Source organism: Aptenodytes forsteri, unplaced genomic scaffold (assembly GCF_000699145.1).
Source record: "Aptenodytes forsteri isolate BGI_AS27 unplaced genomic scaffold, ASM69914v1 Scaffold304, whole genome shotgun sequence".
Taxonomy (NCBI): domain Eukaryota; kingdom Metazoa; phylum Chordata; class Aves; order Sphenisciformes; family Spheniscidae; genus Aptenodytes; species Aptenodytes forsteri.
In genome coordinates this window covers 470660-497488 of record NW_008794886.1, presented here as the reverse complement: position 1 = coordinate 497488, position 26829 = coordinate 470660, and the positions used below count along the sequence as shown (strand labels likewise).

The 26829-nt window shown below is 48.0% G+C and overlaps 1 protein-coding gene across 1 annotated transcript in view; it reads right to left on the bottom strand.

The window, feature by feature from the left end:
* SHANK3 (SH3 and multiple ankyrin repeat domains 3) overlaps positions 1–26829 on the bottom strand; it is a 309446-nt gene that overhangs the window by 154007 nt on the left and 128610 nt on the right. Inside the window, exons 7-8 of the mRNA XM_019470891.1 lie at positions 9892–10142; positions 5486–5599 (exon numbers count right to left, since the gene is read on the bottom strand). Coding sequence (XP_019326436.1) covers positions 5486–5599; positions 9892–10142 — 365 coding nt within the window. The remainder of the gene's footprint in view (positions 1–5485; positions 5600–9891; positions 10143–26829) is intronic.

Below are 26829 nucleotides of genomic sequence, written 5' to 3'. Positions count from 1 at the left end.
GTGCCAGTAATTTTCCCTGTTATTTTTTCAGAATGCTGGTGTCATTTGCTTGTTGGGAGCTGCAAGGGCAGGGCTGCTCCCAAAGGGAGGTGGGCCAGGAACCTAGCAGACCCCACAGCTGGCTTGGCAGGGGCCTCGCTGGCCACGACTCAAGCAAGGCCAGCAGGACAGACCCAGAGGTGGTGACTAGGTCCAACCAGGAGTCCAGCTCACAAGGCAGCAACACAGCCATGGGGCAGGTCTCAAGACAAGCCAGGAAGCCAATCTGCAGGTCAGGGTTAAGGCCAGGTCTAATGATCACTGGGCAGGTCCACAGTCATGAGGCAGGTCTGAGGTCAAGCTGGGAAGTCAGTCCGCGGGTCGGGGTCTGGACCAAGAGGGTCCATGGCCAGCCATGGGCATGACTATGAGCTAGAGACCAGGACTCCTCCACCACAGTTCAGGCAGGGACTGAAAGCTGCAGTCTGAGCTTAAATAGAGCTCCTGTGACCAGTGGTGTAGGAGGAGTTCCCAGGTGAAGCTGGTCAGGGACATTAAGACATATTAGTGCCCTCAGAGCCCTGACATTGTTCTCCCCAGCTGGCAGTATCGGTCCCACCATAGCCCATCCTTCCAACGTTGTGCCTGTTTTGACAAGGAACTGTTCTGGTAGATTTGGACCTTTATCTAATTAGCTTTGATCTTATCTCATTCTTGTTGCTTAATAGCTCTACATCCTCTTTCCTTACTCTTTTATTTGTACAGCTGAAGAATCTACTATTACTCCTCTTAACACTCTCAAGGTCTAGCTCAGCTGAGTTTTTGGCAAGTTGCATCTTACATTTATGATTTCAGATCCCCCAATACAGACTTTTTTGCAGATGAATCTTAGTCTTTGTTCTTTGAGAGCTTTGCTTATTCCTAGAGGCCTAGGGACAATCGCATTTGGATTCCCTACCTGCAGGATTTCTTTTTTGCCAGGAATACATGTTATGGCAGGTTTTTGTAGCTTGGACTTAAAACATTCACTCAAAATTCCACCTCTATTTTAACTGACTGAAGACAGTCATTTTACTCCATTTACTTCACTACATTTTTATTCTTTATCGAATATAAAAATCTAGACTCTATCCTTATTGCCAGGATATCTTATGCCATCATTTTCCAGAGCAATGTAAAGGTATATATTTTTGTCCTATCTTTGTTTCTGCACAGTCCATGCATCTCACACACTTCCTACCCTCAGCTTTATCATTACCTCTACCTTTCCTTAAAGCACACGTGTGCTGCTCTGGCCTGTTCTCACCCATAACAGCTCTTGTACTGACCAAATCACTTGGCTCAGCTTCTTCCCCTCTGCACTCATGAGCTGGCATTTGTATTCTAAATACCTGAGCCTTATCTTACTGGCCACCATCAATTCCATCGGCAGAGAAGACAGCCTCTTCTCAGAGCAGTCTGCCTGCTTTGCTGTTGCTTTCACCTGTCCACTCGCCTCCTCTCTTATGTTTCTTTAGGCAAAGATATGTCAACGTCTATTTGATTTTCCTCATCTTGTACCAAAACTAGCAATGCAGATAGCAGCCTATCCAAATCACCCCCCCTCATTTCTTCATTTAAAGCCACTTTGATTTCTGAGGGACCAGACGTTTGGGTAGAGTCCCTTCACCGAGCACTCCTTCTCTCAATGCTTTCAGTGGCTGAATAGCAGGTGACTTACCAGCACCGGGAACCACCACTTGCATGTGCCTGGGCATCACCACTCCAGGCAAAGGGCTTTAGCTCTAGCATAAGCCACAGGAGCATGTGCCTCCTTCCCTTGTTGATGATGCACATCAGGCAGCTCACGCTCAGTGACCTGGTGCTCTCTAAACCGTGAGCTGTGGTCTTTGGGGACATGCTGAGGAGGAGAGGAAGGAGAATGGGAGGTGGACATACATGTAGGCTGGACATGCTGAAAAATGGTCACTGACAAATAACCTCTTTCTCTGTTTCATTTTAGTCAGAGCACTACATGCATTCACGCCATGAAAGATCATCTTCCTGCATCACTTGGAGATAGATCTGCAGTCTCTCAGGTACTTGTACAAGTGCTGCCCACCCATGGTACCTGTCACATCCCCTGGTGACACTCTGCAGCATCTCTGCAAGCGTGAATGAAGCTCCAAGTGGCTGCTCGACAAGTGGGAGTGGGAGCGCAGTCCCTCCGGTCCCCAGCTCCACCAGTGCCTCCACTCCGGGAGACAAAGACATTCCTGTGTGGAATCACACGATCCACCTTGAGATCTGAGGGGAGGTACTCCCACTGCCCAAGGGCAGGTCTACATACCATAATCTCATAGTGGATCCAGAGACAGGGAGATTTGACTAGCTGGTGTTTGCATGCAGGTTCTTACACCCACAGATCTCAGACTACCAACAGCTGTGAGGACCACCTGATGAGCTTGATCCTATATTGGCAGAAAGACAAGGCCTGTTTCAACCACATGGAAGGCACAAAAAGATTAATTCCCTGAATCCAATAGAAATGTCACACCACTTTAAGTAGAATATAGGGTATGGTGTTAGAGGAGGTGCAGACAGGAATAAAAGTGTGTAATGAAGTGATGGGACTGATAACTAGAACTTGGATCTCCTCTTGGGATGTCAGGATGATACTAGAAGAATCATCTCTATAGGAAGACGGGCAAAAGCAGAGATCTCCGACTCAGTAGGGCCAGAAGAAATACATTTAGAACATATAGAAAGTTTGAGTTATTTACCAAAGAAACTCTTTTTAGGCCCCAAAGGATTTCAGTTCCACAGACAGGAGATATCTAAGGAGAGCCTCACTGGGAAGTGAGAAACTTAAGTTTCTGCCTTGGGGCCTGTAACAGAGGTGGGCAACAGGACATCTTTCTTCAGAGTCAGCAAGCACCGCAGTGTCTATAAACTGGGACCCGGGAGGGAAGTGCTGACCCAGAGACACCCTTAGAGAAGAACTTGGCTCATTTAGGTAGATCAATATGTAGCTCATGGCCTTTTCCCTCAAAGCATGAAAATACATGCAGGTTAAAGGAACATCTCCAAAATGTCAACTCTGAAAGTTGCTCTCTCTGAATTTCAATTAAGATCTCAATGAATTTCCTGAGCTGCTCTCATCCTTGTCACAATCATCTTCAATCTGTTCCAACAAGAGTCTAGTCAGGTATCTGCCATGCAACCCTGCTACTTTCCTCAATCAATAAACACAGTTGGAGATGTCCACAAGGCTGATGTGGCTTTGCTCCCTGGCAAAGTATAGTCAGGCCAAAGCCTTTCCACCAGCGCTCAGCCCAATCAGCTGTTAGGTTATACTTAACTCGTAAGATAGACACTTCTCTTTCTTTGATCTTGATGAGAAGTGGCAGAGCAACATCATGTCCATGCAGCTAAACTTTCTTATGTGCACAAACGTCATGGCCTTATCCAAACTACCTTCTGCAAACAATCTGTACCTGAAAACTGTGCCCAAGCTTTGTCTGGAAAAGTAGAAGTCGGCAAAAGCCAAAACCACGCCGGGGGGCATGCCAACAACTAAACAGTATGGACAACTGGAAGAAAATGCTCATACCTCTGCTCCAGCTTTAGTGTCTAAACACCATCTGTTTTTCACATTTCACTACACAATTTCAATTTAACCCAAACACATAACATTCTCCAAGGAAGCACCCAGCAAACATGAACTCCTAGATACAGGAAGAGCTTATAAACCACATCAATTAGTCTACTCTCTTTTTGATTTAGCATCACAAAAGGACAGGGCAAACAACCCCTGCACACTGAAATGGCTCCAGAGCAGAGCTCCAAAGGAGCACGAGACAGCAGAAGGTGGAACCTCCTCAGTGGAAGTCTCAACTCATCAGCCCTAATCATCCCTGAAAAAGGAAGAATATCCCATTCAAGTCTTCAGTCATCAAGCGTTTCCCATCAGCACAACAGAAACAGATCTGCTTCACTTCTAATGGGCCCAGAGCGCAGCTGAGTTCACAACACCATGCTCAGTCAAGAGCCTTCTCTGGCCAGGAGAGTGCAAAGGCAGGGGTGACCAGTGCAGTAAGATGAAGCACATACAAAGATAATTTTTAGAAAAAATATGAATGAGCATTGGGAACACAAGCTGGAACTGCAGACTGGAGAGCTAACAGCTGAACCAAATCAGAGGCGGGGGGAGAAAAGCTTTGCTGATTAGACCCTGCAGTGTGCAGGTTCATAGTGCTACCGGTGGAGTTCTACTCCCACTACACCCTCCATGGCCACAAGACCAGGCCCCAGAGGCACTTAATACTTCATCCATAGGGACTGACGTGCAAGTGTCCCAGAGGACATGCGACCTGCCACATACTCATCACAGCATGCACAGAGTTAGTGGCTCACTTATGGAATCCATGCATCCTGGTAAGGAGATGCCTGAGGGTGCAAACATATACATTTAAAACTCTCAGGAAGGACTGGGATTAGAGCAAAGAAAAGACTTTATAAGTGGGTTCAGCTTCCAGAAACTAATTAAAATTAGTTGTTGTGCAAAACAGAGAACTGTATTTTATTGATTCTCTTTTCTCTTCTACAACTGTGTTTCCAACTTCACAATCAAGGTTTAACTCTCACTTACCAGAATCCAGCTGTGTAAATTTTAAAGCTCATTTAACATGCAAAGCGAACTTCACTGAATCTGTCAAATCAGGACCACTTCTTCCCTCTCCTAAGTAATACATTGGGGGAAAAAAAAAATCCAGATGTTCTCATCAGTTGCTTTACACCGGGACAAGTTCAGGCTTGCCAGAAGTGTTTCGCACCCAGTCTTCAGGCTGGGAGAGGAACGCTGCCTGGGCAGCTGTCAGTGACAAGGGGTAAGCTGTGGTGATACACCCTACAACAGCAGGAAACCCATTAAGTCATGGTGACCTCCAAGAACACTGTAATGTTTGGCACGTGCAATCTGCAGCTCCTCCTGACACCACTGTTCCCCAGGAACAGCAAATACCTGTTAGGTGGTGGCTGGTGCTGGAGACGGAGGGTCAGGAGTGCCAGGGCTGAGTCACAGCCATTTTTAGTATTTTCTGTTGGACTAGAATAAACACATGTAAATTACTCAGGATTCATCTACTGCTTTCTTTTGAAGTCTCCTACAACGTAGTGCGGGGTTGGAGGTTCAGATCAACAGTCACACTCTCTTGCTCCATCACCCACTGTTGCCTACAGAAGACCCTGCCACTGCAGCAATCTCCGCAAAAGGGACCGATGATTGCTCTCCTCATGACAGTACCACATACTTACCATGGATCAGCGTGTCTACTACTGGATGCTAATGCACTCAGTAACATAAACTAACACCTTGAGCAATACAATTCTTCAGATGCATCCATCGCCCATTGCAAAGAATGGGCAAACTAAGAGACTGCTAGAAATTTAAAATGAATACTTCTGAATTTCTGGGGCTGTTCAGTGTGTCTGCTGAGAGACACTCAGATCTAAAAAAACAGCTTACCTTGCCGTGGATCATACTGTCGCATCTGCACCTCCTCAACACATTCTGCCGGGAACCAGCCAGTCCTTCCTTTCACGGTTCCTTCCCAAAAGCCACCTTCGCCAATACTCAGCACTGTGGGAAGGAAGAAACAGGTACATGAGAATGAGCAGGGCTCCCAGAAAAAGGGAAGGCCAGCATGACCTTCGTATAGTGTTAACACAGCGGAAACACAAAAGGGCAGAGCACAGAAGATCTGTCGGGGGTCAGGAGTGGTCTGGAGGAAGAAAGCACCTCAAGAAGCCTTCAAAAGCTTCTTTCACCCATGTCCAGAAGAGAGACAGTGTAGACAATGGCCTTCATGCAGCCACGTGCTGCAAAAATTAAACAACGAACAGGTAGTATCCATCTTTGTAACAAGGATTGTTGATGAGGGACCCAGACATAACACGGGCTCTGATAAAACCATTTCCAGGAACCATGCTACCTACTGTAACTCCCAACATCCTCAGAGCAATAGAGAACTCACAGCCCCATAAGGAAAATGAGATGGGGAGAGGGAAAGAAAACGGCCAGGACAACAATACAAGTCACTCTGAGAACTGGGGTGTCCTGACTGGCCTGTGCTCAAAAAACCAAGAGCTGTTTCACTCTAAATGACACAGCAAACAGGAAGGTACTTCACTGTCACAGCAAAACTCTCCCAACCCATTAAGCCTTGTTTTCACTTGCTCAAAGCTTAGAGAAACAGAAAGGAAGTCTTGAAATGTGCTCTGAAGATTAAATGAATTCAGAGTCAAGGAGATTTTAATGGAGAAACACATCAGGAGCATCCTCATTAAACCAGGGAACTATCAGCTTGAACTCCTCACCAACTGCCAGCTGAAAAGGATGGCTTTCAGGTAGCCAGGATACAAACTACTAAAGAGCTACAGACAAAACCAGCACTTCTTATTACACCTGAAGAATGAACTGGGGTCCAAAGCAGACTAGCCAGCACAGTCTGAGGTTACAAAACAGTTTGAGGTTTCTGCTATGAAAACCACTGCCAGCAAATGTATGTTTGATGTCAGCTGTCATCTCCTAGTTCCCTGCAACTGGATCCCCCACACCTTATGCTAGCAGGCTCTGCAAGAAAGATCTGGATTGTTTTGGGACATTTACAAATGTATTGGATGTGACCATTACATTTCCTATGGCCACAGAGAAAACGATTGTCATTCCCAGAGCACCTAAAAGAACAAAAATGTGCACAATGCAAGAGAGAAAAAAGGGAGGCGAGAATTGTTACCAACCTTTCTGTAGATATTATATCCAGAGTGCCCAGATATTACCCCTATTTTATCCAGAAAATGGCTGATGCACACCTCTCACTTGAATTCAAACACTTACAAGGCCAATTAATTGCACCATCCTGATCCAAGAAAGTGGAGAAGGAAAGCGGTTACATATGTTTTCAGGTTACCACGGCTCACAACGCTTTCCTAACTCCTTGTAACACAGTGGTCTCTGGAACAGATTGTGAATTAATGTGTTAGATGTAGTCTATAAAATGCTACAGATCAAGAGAAACTGCTGCACATCCCCCGAAAGTGATAAGCTTTTGATACATCCTTTGGAAAACATTCGTAATGGCAATTCATTTGACATCCAGTCAAAAAACAAACAGAAGAGTCAGCATCCCTGCTGTCAGAGTGAAATCTCAAATGATCTCAAATGATCTCAAAAGTATTCCCTCAGCATTATCTGGATAACAAGTTCTTGAAAACAAGCCCACCTCATCAAGAGATCCCCTTGATTATCACAGAGACGTGGAGTTTCTTGGGACTTGCTTTGAAACTTCAGGAACCGTTATAAAACCCCCTCCTACAAAGAGGAGACACTAAACTGGATTCTTAAGCTCCTCAACAAATCCCTGGACAACAGGTGAAGTAAGGCTGACGTCGGGTCTACTTTAAACTTGCATCATCTTATCTTTTGCTTTTTTCCTATGGCTATTTCTCCAACTTTGTAATCATAACTTAACCTTGTGGCTTTGATAGCAGAAACTTCATCTTCATTTTGAACTTGCCTACGATCTGAAACATACTCAAACGAATTTGGCAGTTAAAGAAAGCTGCTTCTCCCAGAGGCAGAGACTGCAGGTTTGCAGACAAGTCTCGAGACCTGACCCAGCACAAAGGCAGTGACCTTGGAGGCTGCTGGATGCTCCCTCAAACCATCAGGCAGGCCCCCATAAAAGATGAGAAACCTCCTGCGGCTGATTACCAAAAAGGCCTTTTGGCAATGGGATGACAGTGATGAGGCAATCAGCAAGCATGGGGAAACCTTACTGTCTCGTTCTCCTAAGGCTGCACTGCAACCAGGCAGAATGAGCAGAGCTGATCAGCAGTTATTCAGCTCTAGATGCAAGAGACCACCAAGCAAATGAAACCACCATGCAATCCCCAGCAACTGGATCTTCGATCCTCAGTAGGAATAGCTCTTGAGATAAACTCTTTGATAATAACAAAATTTGTACCACGGGGCTATGCAAGTATCCTATGGCTGTGCATAGTGTCAGAGCCACACAAACAGCAGTTACTGCTCGTCTTCTCCATAGGCACAAGGGTTCTGCACAATTCCCAGTATCCCATCACTCCTCGCATTTTTACCTATCACCTCAGAACGGGCAGGGCACTCTGCAGAACGCACAAAAATGCCCATTTTGAAAGGGTGAGCCCCCACTCCCAAAAAGCCGTCCTCTCAGATTACCTCCCCATGAAGACACTTCCACCTACAGCTGAAACACAGTGAGGCATCTGTCCTGAAGGCCATAAAGGGCCGTGGAGGCTAGCATGCTTGACTCCTCTCTCCTGGATGTCTCTGCTTCACCATTGCACAGGGAGGCAGGGGGGAGGCAGGAGCACTGTGCTCAAATGACCACACTACTGCCTGTCACCTCTGTGTCATCCTGCTGACCTCCACTACCCCCCAGGGTCCCTCCCTGCACCTCCTTCAGCATTCAGGCTTCATGTGTGTTAGCTGCACTGCTTTCTGCTCCAGCTGGTAATCTCTACACAAATCACTGCGTAATTAGCTCTCTTCATTAGTGCAGTAGTGCCTTCCAAGTCAAAGACATCTGAGGAAAATAGTTTCTTTTCTCTTTTCCTGTCTTGATCCAAAATATCAGCAGTCCCGACCACGCAGGAGTCCTTGTGCTCTTGGTATGTCTGTCGGGCCCAACACCTCTGGGGAACGTGCTCCTGCTGCTCCTGGGTGTTCACCACCTTCCCTGAGAGACGCGCAGGGCTGGAAGGGAAAGCCGTCTTTCCCAGGTAAGGCAGACAAGTGCCAGTGGTGGGAATATAACATAAAGCTTAACTCCCAGTTGGCAGATTTACGGGACTTTCAGCTCAGGAAAAAAGAGCATGTGATTACGCACACGGCAGCACACCTTACCCCCAACATGGACCCCGGTCCTACTGCCAGGCTGGGATTTCTGTTGCCGGTAACTGAGTGGACAACTTTTTTTTTTTTTTTTTTAAATTAGTTAACAAATAAACACCTGAATTACTATGGTATTTGATATCCCGACTGGCAGAAGGCATAGACACATCCACACTCTACCATGTGCTGCTACCTTTCCAATTCAGCTCCCTCCTAACACTTCCCAGACAGCACTATCAGATTTATCCCTGCACCCATCACCATAGTGCCCATGTGTTATTCATAGCTAAATCCAAACACCGGAGTTATTAATAAATTAAGCACTGCTCCATGCCCAGCAAAGCAAATTCCCGAAGAAGAGGAACTTCATGATTGCCTGTGCCTAGGCATTAGTCCTATAGGAAGCAAGGGAAAAAAACAAACAAACAAGCAAGCCTGATTTATAAGCCAAACAGGAGACTCATTTCAGTCTCTTCTCTAGATCTTTTCTTGAGATGCAAATGCTCCTGCTCTCCAAAGGTTATGACGTTGTCACAATTTGGAATAGACCCAAATCCCGTACCTTATTTCCCACCACTCTTGTCCATGCCTTAGAAGCTCTGCTAATACTTCCCAGTGGAATATTTCCCTTTTCTAGTATGTTGTATTTCCAACTTCCAAACCAGCCCTTCATAGAGGAGAGCTCATCCAGCTCTCCAGAGCCTTCTGTTCTTGTATTGTTATGCTTGGCTCTTCAATCACATAGTATTCCTTTTTAAGATTTGCTACTTCTTGAGGATTTGAAGGACTGAAGTTTCAGCCTGTCTGGCATCAAGCTGAACACAGATTTTAAGGTAACAGCAAAATGAGTCTATTCTAATGAGAGGAAAAACTTAAAGTTATCCATATTTCACCAGTTGTCTCTGAAGATGTTACGTGAGACAACATAAAAACCTTGCTCAAGTCAAGATAAACAACATCCACTGCTCTCCCCTCATCCAACAAGCTAGTCACCTCACTGTAGAAGGTGATCAGCTTGGTTAAGCAGGATTTCCCCTTCACAAATCCAGACTGGTTACTCCCAATCACCATCTTGTCCTTCATGAGTTTGGAAATGGTTTCCAGGGTTAGTTGCTCCATCACCTTCCCAGGGGTCAAGGTGAGACTGACCAGCCTGGAGTTCCCCACACTCTCCTCCTTCCCCTTCTTGAAGACAGGAGTGGCATATGCTTTCTTCCAGTCATCAGGAACCTCTCCTGACCACCATGACCTTTCAAAGATGATCAAGAGCAGCCTGGCAAAACCATCAGCCAGCTCCCTCAGCACTCATGGGTGCATCTCATCAGGCCCATGGACTCACATATGTCCAAGTCTGTTTGAATGCTCCCTAACCTGATCCTCCTCCACTGAGGGTGTGCCTACCTTGCCATGGACTATCCCACTGGTCTCAGGGAGCTGGGATTGCTGAAGCCTAGTCTTACCAGTGAAGGCTGAGCTGAAGAAGGTAGATACCTCAGCCTCAGTCAGCTCATTCAAACTTTCCTTGCTGTATAAACACGCAACTTCTTCAGAAATGAGGTACAGAGAACATGAGCTTTGGGCTGGCAGGGAGAAGAGCAGATGGGTGCCAAGGAGCTCTGAAGCTACAGCAATTTATGCCTGGCACACCAAAAGGACAGCACTCAAAGGAGCAGCTTGGATTCAGCTGGACTTCAGCAGGGCCTGACTTGACATGTGGATGCCATCTCAGCAGTCTCTCCTGACAAGTCACTCCAAAAGCCAGTTTCATTTTCTTCTGCAAAGTCAGGCCCTTCTCCTTCAGTGCCAGGCTCAGAACTCCCTGTAAGCCCAGCTCACCTCTGACAGCCCTCCTCTCCCATGGGGCCCCTGGACCAAGTGGGCAATACCACAGCAGTCAAGAAAAAGCTGACGCTGACAGGAGAAGAGAAATAAATGGTCTACTGAGGCCTACAAATCATTGATGCAAGCTGGGCGACTCATGCACATATCCATTAGCTCTGAAGGTCACTGGTAATTTGAATAACTATAAACATGGTAATGAGGCATATACTGAGTCATGTTGGGATGCGCACATGAAATGCTTAAATATGCTTTGAAGAAATTAACAAACAAGACATACTGGGAAAAAATTTCTTTAATGAAGTCATAGCTGATCAACTCTCGATCCCAGACCCCGGCGAGTCAAATCCCACTGCCATTTCCCAGTGTTGTGCTATACTGCTGTTTGCTCCATGGCCTAAAGAAGCCCAAGTGACTGCCACATTCTCAAGTTGGGTTTGCCTGCAAGGATCCTTTAACCTGCTGCTGCAGGACCCTGGAGGAAAAGCCCGCAGCAGCTGCTGAAATCATCTTGGCTTTCTCTCTACCACTCCTGAGGGTTCTCTCACTGGCTCCCTCTCCACTCTCACACCAAGTGCAGACATTCCTATCTTCCCCCTTGAGGCACAAATCCACTTTCCACCGCTGTTCTACTATGGACCTGACCCTATTTTCCCACACCCATTTGCAGCCCTTACTCTATCTCCAAACATGTCTTTCAGACCATTCTATGCTGCCTCCTACACACTGCACTGTACCTGCAAACTTCTCCCTAGATCCACTATAGCATCCTTCAGGTCTTGTGGAAAATTCCCTACTGAAGTGATGCTTATGGACCCCAGCCAGGTGCAAATGACAAGGCAGTTGTCTTGATCAAAGACTACATTTTTTCCCCTGTGTTCCTTCTATTCATTTCAATCCCATTTAACCCTTTAAGACTACGTATAGAACCAGCTCAGCAGTGTCCGCTCTTTAATACCACCTCTTTGCACCCCATATTTGCATTGCCAGCTGTTCTACTGTTTGACTCTACAGCCTGCAGGTCCAGGATCTGGTCCTGCCTCTTCTCTGTTGCACAACACAAAGCGGGTCTCCAACCTGACAGGACTCTAGATGCTACCAAGATACGCCTTTCACATGGGCTAGCAACATCACAGGTGGCTGGGACTGCAAACTCTTTAGTTTGTTCCTACCACCTCTGTTCCTCTTGAAGCTCCCATTTTCCTTCGCTTCACAGGTTCCAAGACCAAAAAATAAAAAAAAAAAAGGAAAGAAAAAGAAAAGAAACAATCCATACTGGCCGTGGATTTTCCCTTTCTTGAGTCCCCCACACACTGATATGTGATTGCTCCTTTCCAGAGTAATCCCAGAAGTTGCCTTCTTACACAGTCTCTCAGATACAGACTTGCCCCACTTTGCTTTGTTATTGCTTCCTCCCTATTAGAAATGTCACTCCTAGCACCCAAGCTGCTCATTTATTCATGAGGCTGGGCTCAGGCCAACCCTCATCTCATTCACTGCTCAAGCAGAATCTTGCTCCTCTGTTCTGTCTCGCAAGACAATTTCCCTCTCCTGCTCTATTAGTGCAGGGATCCCTCTGGTATGTGCCTGGGATGCAGCAGCCACCGGCCCAGTTCCCATTGCGTTTGCTCCTGAGGCGTGGTCCCCATCTTGCTCTGAGGAAGACAGGATCTCTCTTCAGCATCAGAGGTTTTACCATAAAAGGGATGCACCGTGATATTCCTCCTCCTAGCTTCTCTGTGGTGAGTCCTAAGGATGGCACCGTGCCTGGAGCGCAGCACAGCCCGCAGAACGCTCCGATTCCAAGTCTTGCTTGAGAAGCTGCATGACCCAGCCACCTGCATCTGCACGGACTCGGCTTGAACCTGGGCTGCCTACAGACCCCTTTGGCCTTTGCAGTCGGTGGTATCTTTTAAGAGATGTTTTGGTTGTTATTCCTGCCTAGAGCCATTACTACAAGGAGAGATGAGAGCTGGAAGACTAGGACCCACCCGTGCTGCAGGGAATATGCCCTAGAAAGGTTTCCCCCAAGGGCTACTTGTAGAGTCATCACGAGCTATATGGGAAGGTCTCCTCCTGGCAGGCAGTGTAAAGTGGCAGTTGTTGGAGACACAAGCACATGCTGGGGGCCTCTACACTTATAACACCCGTGCCATAGTAGTTTTCTCCAACACAACCATCAACTTATCTCTGTTTCCAGATGAAGATGCAAGATGGGTGTGTAACAGAGTTGCTGACCAATTCCATATACTGGTCAGCTCTCGCATCGGGAGGTCCCATTTGCACTCTTTCCATTTGTCACCCCTGAACTAACGACACAGACTCAGAAGTTCATAATATACTGCATCCATCATCTATTCCAGGACATTAAAATCAAACAAACAAGCAATTTCACAGCCAAGCACACGTGACTGCTGTCCTCACTCACAGCGCTGTGAAGTCCCTGACGAGGACTGAAAGCTGAAAGGACCCTGGCTATTCCAATGCAGCTATTGCAGTATGCAAACATGACTTCCAGTTCAGATTCTGTTGTGCTGGGGACAAGTTAATGCATAAAGACAGAGAGCAACTTAGAGGGCAACAAGGAAAACTCTGCAGGTCCTGCTTCCCAGTGTGTAACACCCTTAATTTCATTTTTCACAGGTTTCCTTGTATCAATCCTTACCCATAGCTCTGCTCACCTTCCCTTCGGACTCCCACACTGAACTCTGCTGAGGTCCCTCACCACCAAGGTTTCCCACTTGCTCTAATGATGTTGTCAAATCCTGACTCCTCAGCAGTGCCAAGAGGGGCCTGCTCTTTCCAGCATTTCCCTGGAAAGTGGCACAGGCAGCGTTTGAGGACAGTCCTGGTACTCCCTGTGACCTTCCCTAATGCTCCAACACAAACCTGCTTATCACAGCTCTCTCTAGGCCACTCCAGCACCGTTCAGACTTGCCCTTTCCTTTGCTGACCCGGGGACTGCGAGACACAGGACCCCGGTGCATTCCCTTCGATTCCGACTCCCTGCAAGCTCCCCGTCAGCCTCGCTCAGACACTGCACCTGGATCTCACCCACTGCCTTGTTTGTGGGTTTTCTGTGTCCTTGGGAACTGTCATGGCCAAATTGCCAGATAACAGGTTAATTTAGTTTCAGCCCCCTAAGGGGCAGAAAAACATCATCTTGTGATGATCTTATTCACATCTTATGTATTGAGCTACAAACAAGGGACAAAATGATTCTGCTTGTTTTATCTGTTAAATGACTATCAAGAAGCCATTTGGGGGACAGATATAGAATCTGAATCCAGACACTTTCAAACCTTGTGATAAGGCACACCTCAGAAATGCAGAGGCGTCATACCTTTGCAACAGGCAGCACAAAGACGTGTGCTGATGCCCACAGAGGGGTATCAGACCCGGGTTTCAGAGATCTTCCCTGACCACTCTGATAGAAAGGACATCCTGAAGCCACCCTGATCATGTAAGATGCCCTCAATGGTGAGGTAGAAAGGCTGACACAGTGTTCGTGTTTCTCTCAAACCTGATACATGACTCCAAGTGGCATATCTGCAGTGCTCGGTAATCCATGAAGATGCTCATCTGGGACCCTCATGCTAATAGCACTATTGCTGTCCATATGCCACAGGGCTTCAGGGCTTCCTAAATCCCCAGGCATGCAGGATTACTTGCAGTTCCACATTAGCTACAGTACACAGCTGCCAAGTGTGGCTGAAGCCGTAAACTTGCCTGCACTGCTAAGATCTTGTTCCAGTCTATATCCAACCCTACCCCAGCGGAGTTGGTCCCTGGAAGATGTGTTACAAGCAAAGACAAACTCCAGAAGGCTACAAAATGAAAAAAAGTTGAACAGGTACCCTGACCTCATTCCAAGACTAGATGTACATCACATCATGGAAACACCACCACTACATACTTGTAATCCAAGATCAAGTCAAGAGGAAATGGGTGCTTCTGTAGTACACAAGTCTCTAGGCAGTCTTATTCCAAAATAATTTCCCAGCAAACAAGCAAACATTGCCTCGACTTGCGCAACAACTCCATGTCCCAGACAATCTCTCATGTAACCTGGGTATTATACAAAGCACCCAAATCTGTTTGAGAGGCTAACACAGAGATGACATGGCCTCTCAACCACACTTTTCACCTTCATGTTTTTCATTTCTGAGCCACTGCCGTACTAGGGACCCAGAAAAAGGGAAGCTGCCAGAACCATGCCGACAGCACAGTTTTGCTCAATGTCAGCTGTAAATTACTGTTGCTGAGCTCTGAAAAATCATCAGCAACTGACCCATTTTTTGGTCAAGTCCCTCATCTGAGCAGCAGCATTATGCTGTGACCTTCACTTAGTTCCAGAGCTTATTAGGCTCTGAGTTTCTTCCTATTATTGTTTTCCCACACTAGGAAAGGTTTCTCCTCCTTTCCATTTAATTTGCCTGTGTCTATACTGAGACGTAGTCAAAACTGGAAGTAAGCCAAGCACTGTGAAGTTTCACATGGCTTTAAATCCTTTGCTCTGAGCCCTGTTAATTCCCAGCTCAACTTCAACACTCGAGCACACTGCCCAAGGGTATGCACGTAGTCTAGTAAGCCTGAACACATACCACACTCACAGGCTACATGTCCTCAAGTGCACAATTACTCACACTCTTGATACCCAAATCCCAGGAGTGTTTGTGAACCAACGTTAGCGGTATCCTCTTTCCAGAAGCAGCCCACCTATTGTGCCATGCAGGTCTTGGGAACATTAGATCTGGGAAGGTGCAGTCTCTAGTACCAGTACGAGGCTACAGTCTTCCCAACTCCCAGAACTGGGGGACTCTCGAACCCCATTATCTAATGAAGTTCACAGATCTCTGATGGGGATCCCCAGTATATGCCACAATAGCCCAACTTTTCACTCTGCACAGCTGCTTTATTTGTTATGAAACTAAAATGCAATTATAAAAGCTGATTTTAAATGCCCTATCAAATTAATAAACTGACTGTGTACAATCCATCTGGCAGATGTTGCAGGGTCCTTTCATCACAACAACAGATTTCACTTGGGTTTATTAATAAAAAAACAAGGGAGAGAGAAGTTGGCAGTTAAAGAAATTAGGGAAAATAGGAAAGACTCATATGGGGCCCCCAGATGAACAGAAAAAATGGTTTGTCCACTAGCCTCATAGCCTTCCAGTGAAATGCCCTGGGAAGGCTTTTGATCCTGATTACACTGAACAAGCCTTTGTTAGACACCACTTGCTCCTTTACTGACAACAGATGAGAAGCCAGAGCCTGCATGCAACATGGAAATGGAGCCTGCATGCAACATGGAAATGGAGTACTCCTGTCAGCCAGGCATGGATATATGTCTTCCACTCCAAAGAAGGATCCACCATCCCACTGAATACACCTGCATTGACACAGGCCTCAAAACACACTACAGAACTATGCGTGGACAATGATCCATTCCCACATTGCCCATGAGCAGAAGCACACCCCAGTGCAATTTTGGTTTGTCAAGGAAAGCATTCATTTCGCTCTCCAATGGGAAGTTCTAGATATATCCTGAGGCTGGATCCTCTCCCAGGCCTTCGTATGTACATAATTCTCCCTAACAAAGGCACTCCACACTTCTCCCTGCTGTAGACCCTAGGAAGTTTGCTGCAGAAGAGTTACCTGCCTTAGAGGCTGTACACCACTGGGGTGAGAACTTCTACCCAGGTCTTGCTTTGACCTAACCTGCTTTCCACAGCCAGGCTCTTCCTCAGCACCTCCCCTCAGGGTGTCCTATACTTGGTGTTCAGAGCAGTTTACTACACCAACAATCCAGCAGCTCAAATGCAGGAGCACCTGCACCTGGTTAGCTGAGCCACTGCTAGGTTACACCAGGACATAAGTGCACATGAAGCTTCCTACAACAGCCTCCAGTCATTCCCATCCAAACAGGCTTCATGTGACTGCTCCTCCACGAGGGCCATTTGGCATCCTTCAACCACAGCTATCTCCCCTACCTATATTACTTCATGGTAATAAAAAACAGTCTCAAAGCAAAATAAGAGGATTTCTCTCACTCAAAGTTTACATGTTTTCTTTATAATATTAAAACAAATTACTCCAGAAAGAAATCCAACACAGAAAGTGTTAGCTCAGAAGGGGAGTGTCTTCAGACATCCTGCCATGAAAACGTCAGCTCTCCACATAGGTAGAAAGCAAGCCGGTGGGCTCTCCAGTCACTTATTCACCTCTGTTAAGTTTGCAGGTGCTCTCTCTATGACCAGAGACAGATTACTATGGGTGGCCAGTGAAGATCTTGACCAAAAACCCATCAGTGAAAATGATCAGTTAAAGGGCAGCTTCAAAGTCTACTGTGCAAGTTTACTCTTGCAGCAGAATAATGTTTCCCCCTCAAATTTGTCTTTTTTGACAAATTAATAAAGACTGAAGAATTCCTGTCTCTTCAAACTTCTCTTTCCTTGAATCACAGTAGGGGCTAAGATAGCAAGTAAGAGTACAAATATTCAGACCATGCAGAACATACCTAAAGTCCCCTTTTTAATTTCCTCACTAAGAATTTTAAGGGTTTAAAACTACCATTGCACCAGAGCAGGTTTTAAGATGCTTTTAGTCCTGGGCACAGAAAGTCTCAGTGTAGTCTATCAAATGCCTGACAACCTACAGCCTTTACTTTGGCTTGCTCAAACTGCAGCCTCCAGTGATCCCATGAAATTGTTGGTATGATTTATACTTATCAGTGGATGAAAGAAGTGAATACTGCAGCTGCATGTGCTGGCATGAGTCCAGGCTGCAGTCTGCCATGTTGAACTGAACAAGCAGAGACGACTACCTGGTCAAGTGCGTGGCTCCTGAGGAAAGGCTGCTCTTGAAGCATCTTCAGAATAGCAAAGCCAGCGGAACTGGTGTTAAAGCCAAGCAACTTTGGCAGCAATTCAGCATGCCAGATCATAGACTTCCAAGTCAGGCAGAAAATGCAAATCATCCCAAGAGGAAGGGACAAAAAAGACCCCCAAACTAAAGCTAACACTGAGGACAGGGCACTTTGATCTGCTTCCTATACAGGAAGAGGCCAAGATGATGGACGTGACTTTTTTGGTACCCTACTATTCTGCACTCATGGTACTTTACGTCTAAATGATTTTTAAAACAGAGGATGAAAAGAAAGGAAAACCTTCATTGCTGTATTAGAAATAAAAGAAGAGGGGTGGGGTGTGTTTCCTCATTGTTCCTGAAGAAATCCTGGGGAGAATTCAATTTTACAGTGGTCCAAAGAATCAGCTGAGTAACGCTGCAGCAGCCACCTGCCCTGGTGGTACATGCAGCTGGGCTTGAAGCTGAGGACAGTAAAGTTGTGCTGGGTTCTTGCTGCAAGAGTTTCTTCTGCAAGCTTCGATCAGCTCTGTCTGTAAAAAGAGAAGCGCTGCCTTTGCTGGGGACTATGCTGTGTGCCTGAGGAGCAGAAATCACCACTCATCCTGTTCCCAGGAGCTCTGGCCCACCAGCACAGGCAAGGAACCAGCATGCGGTTAAGCTCAGTTCAGAAGAACACAAACCAAACAAGCCTTGATGGGTCTGGCAGAGGTTTGCACATACTGGTTCCCCACAGCCTTTCACATTGGACAGTCCAGACACAGGTTTGTGTTGGCACCTCTGCACCTCCCTCTGTCTAGGAGGCCACAAAAGTGACACCCTCCAACCAGAGCAGTTCTGCAGACTTGCAGTCTCCCCTTTGTGGTGGTGAAGCACGGCAGTGCTGATAATGACTGAGTGACAGTGTCCAGTCCCTCCTCACAGTTCCTGCCCACAGGCACAACCTGTGCTTGAACACTTCCAGCCAGAGACCCGGTGCTTCCCACCTAGGACCACTAGAACATCTTCTGCTACAAACACATAACCTGCATTTTGATGGATGTAGCCTATTTTAGAGGCACACAGCTCTAGACAAAAAGAAACAAAAAGTACTTCTCTCAACATCTGCTCCTACCATTGCTTCATCAGTGCACACTTAAATAGCTTGCAACTTTTTTTAAAAACTTCCCTTGAACATCATATTAAGTGTTTATGCTTTATTAAACTTGCAACCTTCAGCTTTTCACACAGACTACCCTGACCCAGGCACGGCACAAGTTAACAGTCTGGGGTGAGGGGCCCTTTCGAAATTGCCTCTTCTGTACCTTGTTAAGTTTGGGGCTCCAGCTACCACAGAGGAACAGAAGCACAGCTGGGTCCAAATGAGATCTGAGGTGGCACAGAGCTCAAATATAGCAGTGGAGGAAATGAGATCATTATGGATGAATGGGGACATGACCTGAAGAATGGGCACAAAGAGGGAACTGGCACAGCAGAGAGAAAGCCCAGACCACCCTTGCCTGCACCATCTGTCTCCAACTACATTGCAACTTTCCTGGTACTTTCAGATGCAGGCAGGTGAAAGCAATTAAGCTCAGGGCCTTGGGGACCTGAAAAGTCTCCAGGAGCAGATGGGATCCACCTGAGTGCCATTAGAAGGGAAGGGCAGGAGCCCATACAGAAGCGATAAGACCAGAACACACCGCCCTTGGCCCTGCAGTCCTGCAGCACAGCACATGGTCCAACAGAAGACAAGCCACAGGCTCTGCAGGGGTTTGTCACGCTCCATCTCCTGGGTCATTTCTGCTCTATTCGAATTTCATGTCATGCTCATCAGTGCTTTAAAGACACACAACAAAGGCTGGCCAATGTACCCAACTGTCATGTTTCATGCCCACCACTCCTCAGGGACAAGATCTGCATGAGCAGGGAGTGAGCTGGTGACTGGGTAGAGAAGGACCTGATTTGGTCATACACCAACCACGTGTGCACGCTAGCAGAGGTGGCCCAGCAAGGAGCAGCAGTGCTCTGAGCAGGAGGCAGTGAGGCTAGGAGGGGAGCCTGTCGAGCTCTCAGCAAGCCGGCCCTAAACTGGCAAGTATCACCCCGTCTGGGGATAGTGTTGCTGTGCCCAAGGAGCAACACGTCAGTCATGGCCTTAGCCCAGAGCTTCAGGCTCCTTGTGCTGGACCCTGCACCCATGGTGCACCCTGCAGATAAGGACCTAGACCTTGAACTTGGCTCAGAGCCCAGCAGAGAGCTGAGGCTGCAGCCAGTGCCAATGCAGAAATGCATTACGTTTTGTAGCTTCCTTCGTGCCACAGCTCTGCCCCTCATCAGCAGTCAACCTCGTAGTAGGCAGCAATGGCACGTCTGCCTTTCCCCCACCTACTGCTGGTTTAGGCTGAAATTCCTTAAGGCAGAAGATATTTCTGCAGTGAATCTCTGTACAGTGCTCAGAACGAGGGAGCCGTGGGGCTGGGAGTCCGTAAGTGCAGCAGCAACAGAGATGCTGCATATAATCAACTTGTGAGCACAGCCTCCACAGCACCGCCACACTGATTTCTGCTCTGAGCTATTCCAGCCCTCCAGCCTCCAGCTGCTAAGCTGATTTTTATAATCATCTTGCTTTTAATACAATCATTATACAGTCATTATGCCTTTAATTAAGCATTTATTGTAAAAAATAGTGCCAATCAAAGTCAGCAGGTTGGAATAGGAAAGGAAGGGAATTAATGTATTCCCAAAATGTTAATGAGGACTTTTCAGCCTAAGCAGAGCTTCAGGGTCTGGTATCCAGTAAGTAGATTTGAAATGTGATATGCGAAGCTTGAGCAGGGTGGCCCTGACCCAGATGGCCAGAGCTGAAAGGCGACTGCTGCAGTTCTCTTCCACTTCCATGCTTAGACACATCCTCTCCCTGCACCAGCTGATCTTTTCCCCTTTCCCTTCCCTGCATCCTGGGGACATTAATCCCACCTAGGCTGCTCATAGCAGCAGTATTTCCACACTGCAAGCGGATTCCCCAGCGACCCAGGCCCCGTGCCCCTTCCACGGCTGCCGCAGACCAACTGGAGCAGGTATCCACTGCTCAGGATTTCAGACAGCCCGGCACTGCAGAACCCTGGCCCCAGCAGCTCCCCCACCATTAGCAGCCAGCCTGACAAGCAGTCTTCAGGGAGATGTCTCGGGATGCTAGGCCTGTCAAATCTTCCCCAAAGCCAAGTCCGCCCTGGAAAACTTGGATGAATCATGGCACAAGTTACCGTGCCTGGCATCCCAGTGCATGCACCCCCAGCAACTTCTGTTACAACAGTTTTCTGTCTCAGGGGGCCGAGATCTCTTTACCCCTAAGGAATCCCAACTTCCCAGGGGGCAGCCCCAGCAGGGCAAGGGCCGCAGGACTGGCAGCCAAAGACCTGTCCTGAGGGCATGTTCCTGCTGGCCAGCACACATGGGCCACTGGAAGGGCTCAGGCTGCTCTGCTGAGCCAGACAAACCAGCATGGCTCACTGTCAAAATCTGCCATTCACACTCACCAGGATAAAGAGGAAGTTCCCCCAATTCCAGCTCCTGCTACAGCCATAGTGTAGGGAAACCTGAGGAAACGCGTGTGACCATGCCCTTCCTTCTCAGGCCTTGCAAAAGCACGCATGGGAACAACAAAGCAGCATGAAGACAGAGTACATCCAATCTTCAGCGATGACAGAAGCCATAGCAGGCGTTCTCCCAGACATCCCTTCCACATGTATGCTCGTGCCGTGAATATTCACACAGCCCTGAAGCTGGTCAGGGGTACCAACACTGCAGGCTGGCATTTGGGGAGACACGCAGCAGAGCCCCTCGCACCTTCGATTCCCGCCTCAGGCTCAGAGCTTCCCTACAGGAGTCTGGTACTGCGTGGTAACACTCCGTGCTGCTGGGGAAAAGTAAGAGCTTTCACAAAAACCTGTCATGAAGACCCGGCTGGGCCCATGACCCCTCTGCGATGTGGGCAGCCCCCTCCAGGATGCCGGCTGTTGCCAACGGCTGGGAACATGGGGAGGATCCCGTCCACTCCTGCAGCAGGACAGGCTGGGGCTCAGCCACTCAGGAAGATCCGAAGGCACTTGTGCTCACCAGCCCCCCTGGGAGATCAGGAAGGTGCCTGGCTGGAAGCGCTCCAGGGGAGAAGAGCCAGAACACAGACATTGCTCCTAACGCTTACAGCGTGTGACACCAAGCAAAGGGGCAAGAAAGCAACAGGTCAAATCAGATACAGGTAAATACGTCCTGGCTGTGTATGAGCAGAAGTAACTAATACTGCATGTACGATGCTGGGCTCTGACCTGTTGCCCCTCAGGAATGAGGTTTTGATTTACATCTTTGTGTGAGAACAGCTCAGTGACTGACAGCAACAAAAACCTAACCAAGTGTTAGGGATGATCAGGAAAGGGAGAGTATCTTAAATACCATGTGCAGTCAGGTCCCTCAGCTCAGAGAGGCCACAGCACAACTGGGAAAGAGATGGAAAAAGGTGACCAGGACAGTGAAGTAATGGCTCCCAGACAAGGAATGTAGCCTGGAAGCAAAAAGCAGAAGTGTACAAAGTCAAGAGCAGCACTGCATGAACAGGGATCCCCTGCCCGCTGCTTCTTTCACCAAAAATGTAGGGGTCATCAAGCAAAACCAGCAGATAGCAGGCCAAAAAAGCCTCAAAAGAAATGGCTTTTCACACAATGCACAGTTAAGGCTGCTGTAGCTGCAAAGAATTTGTATGGGCTAAAAGAGCAAAGAGACAAGATCCCTACAAAAACCCCAAGTACCGCTAGGAATTATGAACACAAATTAAGAGCTCTGATCCTCATATGCTTCCCAATCTCATTCTCTTCCCGAGGCACCTGGTGCTGGCCACTGCTGAGGACAGGCTGATGGGGCTGCTCCTATTCCCATTCCCAGTAGGCAGGATCATGTCAAGGGCTAGGCTTCTCCTAAAGATGTTCTGCAACTTCTGGTCCCTTGTGAATGCGTGGACCTCATGACTGCATGGCTTGTAGCTGCAGCATGTCACACATGAGTTCAAGCAGGTGCTGCCCCAGTGCCAGAGGTGCTGACTGTGAGCACCGGAGAATGGAAGGAGAACTGCAGGCAGCTGCATTCCTGCTCCTGGGCCCCTGCACGGGCCAAACCGACCGTTGGCTGGCTGTCTCTCCAAAAGCTACAAACAGCAACCCACCAGAGGAGACTTTTTGGGAAGTATTCCAAGTTTCCAGCAAAGGAGGAGAATACAGCACTGCCGGAGGAGTCTGCTAATGATGCGGCCCTTCTCCCCTGCGTGCCCGGGAGGAAGAGCCCTGGGCATGCAGTGCCTTACAGGCACAGGCAGGCAACACGCACTCCCCCACCTGTGCTTCTCTAAGGCTCCCTTGGAGCTTGCTCACAGGAGAACAGCCTCCAGCCGAAAGGGCAAACTTTGGATAAAAGCAGGTTGGAGAGAACCAGTCTGAGGAAGCACCACCAGCAACAGCAACCCCCATCGCAATTTCCCCTCCAGCTAGTGCCAACTCACTCCTTCCCTCCCTCCACAGAGCACCAACACATTCAGCCTTTCCAGCTTGCTCACATCCATCCATCCCTTTCCTAGGTCTCCAGATAAACTCCTTCACCCCCCAAAGAGATCCCACCAGGACTGACCTAAGACTCCCACAGAGACTGTTCTCCCTGTTACTGGGTGCAACTGACACCTTACCACAAGCCCAGTGTCCTGTCCTGGCTCTAAAGCTTCTTGTTTGTATGTGTTCAGCCCCCTTTCATTTCAAGGTGGCATAACAGACCTGATGGGAAAACCTTCGGGAGTTCTCCTGGTGCTGCATACTTCAATTGGATTGAAGTTCGCATACTTCAATCACAGCTTCTCACCTGTTCCCTGCATGGCTGATCGCATCAAGACAGAGAAAGGTAGGGAGAAGCCCAGACTCCACTCATGGCATTCTGAAGTGCCCCAAAGAAAGCTGGTTTGAACTGAAAACAGGTCCCATCAATGCTCTTCACTTCACATACCAGAAATATGCACAGTTCATCCTGCAACACTTCCACTCTGTCTCTTCCTCCTCTGTGCTCATCAGCATCTGCTTCACAACATGGAAAGACTTTTGGGAAGGCATGGGTGGGCACCTCAGATACACCTAAATCCAGCTGCAGGTTACAGGCTCTGTTGGGCTATCCTGTGCCAGCAAGCACAGATGTGAGCAGTGAGCACACCAGGGCAGCTTGGGCACAGCAGAGTTGTTCAACACGTGCCAAGAGGAGCATGGGTGGAGGATTCACATGTGTGTGCAAATAAAGGTATAGACAGCAGGCATATCTAGCTCTTTCTGTACCCAAGATGTCAATATATGCGAAAGCACAAAATAGGTTGATTTTAAGGAGCCCTGATTAGAACACAAAATTGGTAATTAGATAGCAATAGATCCACTCCCATAATAACTAGCTGTTGATGTGCTGGATAGAAGGTAAGGTATGGTGGTACCTGCAAGCAGCTGGGCTCAGAGATCACCTGCGATAAAAAGAAGCATCTGGGGATTGCCCGAGCCTCAGAGGCACAGCAAGAACAGCACTGGGAGTGACGTAGCAGTGCAGACAGCTGTTTGTAATGCTTCTCCTCCTTGCTTTTTCTTTCTTTCCGTTACAGAGGAATGACTATGGAGGCATTCCAGGTAAATAAAAAGGAGAAAGAAAAAAAAAAAAGGGTGAAGTGCTGTGCATCTTGCATAATACACAATACGCACACACCCCACACTCATTCCCTCTTCCTCCAATCTGCCAGCAACAGATGATAATGCAACAGCAGTCGTATCTGACAGTCTTTGGATCTGGACAAACCAATCAAAAAAAGGATGTCTGAGGATGAGCTGAAGGCTACAGAAGTGTCTACCTCAGAAGGATAAAGTGGAAACTAGTCAATAATCTCTGGTCAGAAACAGTACTAAAAGCAGCAAACACAAAATCCAGAAAATGGCCCATTTCCACCTTTGCTGGTGATTAGGTACCCAATACGGCAATCTGCAATTCCTAAATCTCAGAAATCCGTGCTGCTGTGAACACACCCCACACAGACCACAGGGCAGTCTTGACCCTATGCTGTATGCTCTGATTCACACTGGCCAAAACTCACTTGTCCACCCATCATGTCTGTCACAAAAAGGCCAGCTCAGCCCCTCTAAAGCCCACATTTATCTTGGCTAACACGGTTACCTAACTGAAGCACCCACTGGAGCAAGTGTTAGGTGATGAGCCTCAGCTAGGAGCCATGGTGCCAGTGCAGTGCATGGAGAGGGACAAAGGGCAGCCAAGCCTGCACACCACTGTATGCTCCAGCACCTCCCTTCTCCCCCCAGCTTAGGGGACACAGTCAGAGCCAGGCGATTCAGCTCGGTGCCTAAAGTAACAGGAGGTGCAGCTGGGCCCCAACCACTGAACATCAGCCACATCTATGGACAGTCTGCACAGTGCCCATGCACACCCCGACTGCCTGTCATGCAACCACAGGCACCAACGGGAGCAGTGCCAGCAGGCTGGGAACAGGCGGGAGGAGCAGGTGAAGCATCCCAGACATGAGCCAGAGCTTCCACGGGCTAAACCTCTCTGCAGAGGCAGGCCGTCGGAAGCAGAGATCACTGCTCGCAGTGATCGCTGTCAACAGCATCACAATACGCTGTACATATGCTGGCAAGTGAGGAGGAACACAGGCGTCATGCAGCTGCCTGAGCAGGACTTCATCTAACCTGCTCTCCTGTCTGTGAAAGGAGAAAGGGGCAGATGTTTGGGGGAAGGAGCAAGGTTCCTTCTAAAAGATTGGAACAGAATCTCTTGCCTTGAGGAAGGAGGGGATATGAGGGGGGCAGAGGTGTGTGTGTCTTCCCAAATCTGCAGAAGAGCTGGTTTGTACCTGAAGCAGAAGTTTTTTATGCTCGTGACTTCTGTCCTGTGCAGGCAGTTGGAGGAATGTCCTCACTGACACACGTGCCCAGGAGCTGGCTCAAGGTCTCAGGGGAGCACGCGTGCCAGCTCTGCCAGGGACCAGGCAGATGTCCCATCCACAGCATTTGGTAACGGGGACAGTTAGCCTCCAAGAGGGCACGCCTGTACCCACTGCCACTGACCGCTCATTCAGAGAGAAACAAGGCCAGAAAAGGTGGGACAATAATGGTTGTGGGAGCCTCTCTGTTTTGAAACCATCCTGTCTGCACAAACCAGAAACCATGCTTCAACAGCCGATGCTGTTCACAGTGAGATGAACAGAGGACAAACAATGAGTCCGTGGGCTTCACTAAACATAATTTTTCTGACAGCTTCTGAACAGGGATTAGCAGCACAACTCCAGCGATCCTATCCTGGTTGCCTTTGCTCTCCCTGCTACGCCATTTCTCACCGACCCATAAGTGAGGCAGAAATATAGGTAAAGCATTTCAACATCTCTACACTAAGCTCAATCCAAGTAAGATGAGCCACTGGAAATTAGCCACCAGTCAGCAGGAAATCAGAGCCAAGGCTGGACAGGATTTTGTGCTGACCACAGCTTCCACCACTCAGAGAGGGTTGGAGAGAAGCTCCCAGTGACAGCTCTCAGCTGGTGGGGCACAACAGGGTCACTGTCCTTGACTTCCATCACTGGGGTCTCAAAAGTTTCAGCTGCAAAATCCAAGTGCTTGTCTCTTCCTCCATCTCCCTCCGCTGCCTACCGATGGTTTCAGGACATATGTGGGCTTGGGTCTTCAGGCTGCAGGTCCCAGTAGGGACTTTACAAACAGCTACTGCCTGGAACAGTCCTGTGTTTCATCCAGTCAATTCCCCTCATCCCCAGGAAGCTCCCACAGCCATGGGCACTCTGCTCAGGTAGGTCACATAGCAAGCCAAATCTAACATGCTCAAGGATACGGGGCTTTGTGAGTTCATGTTTTTTGAGGATGGAGGAAACTGCTGTATTAATCTTGCTTTGCCAGCTACCAGAATCTCTGCATCCTGCCCTGTCCTCTGTCTGTATTAGAACAAGTGTTTTAGAAAGAAACACCAAACCTTTCTTTAACTTCAGGGGATGGTAAATCCACCACATCCCGTCTTCAGCGTCCCAACAATTCACTGACTCTAGGGCCAGAGCAGATGCCTAAGGCAGGGAACCCACTTCAGCCCTTGGTAAGTTACTCCAGTGGTTAAATCCCCAAGATTTTTTAAAAAAACAAACACCACCCCCCCCCCCAAAAAAAAAAAAC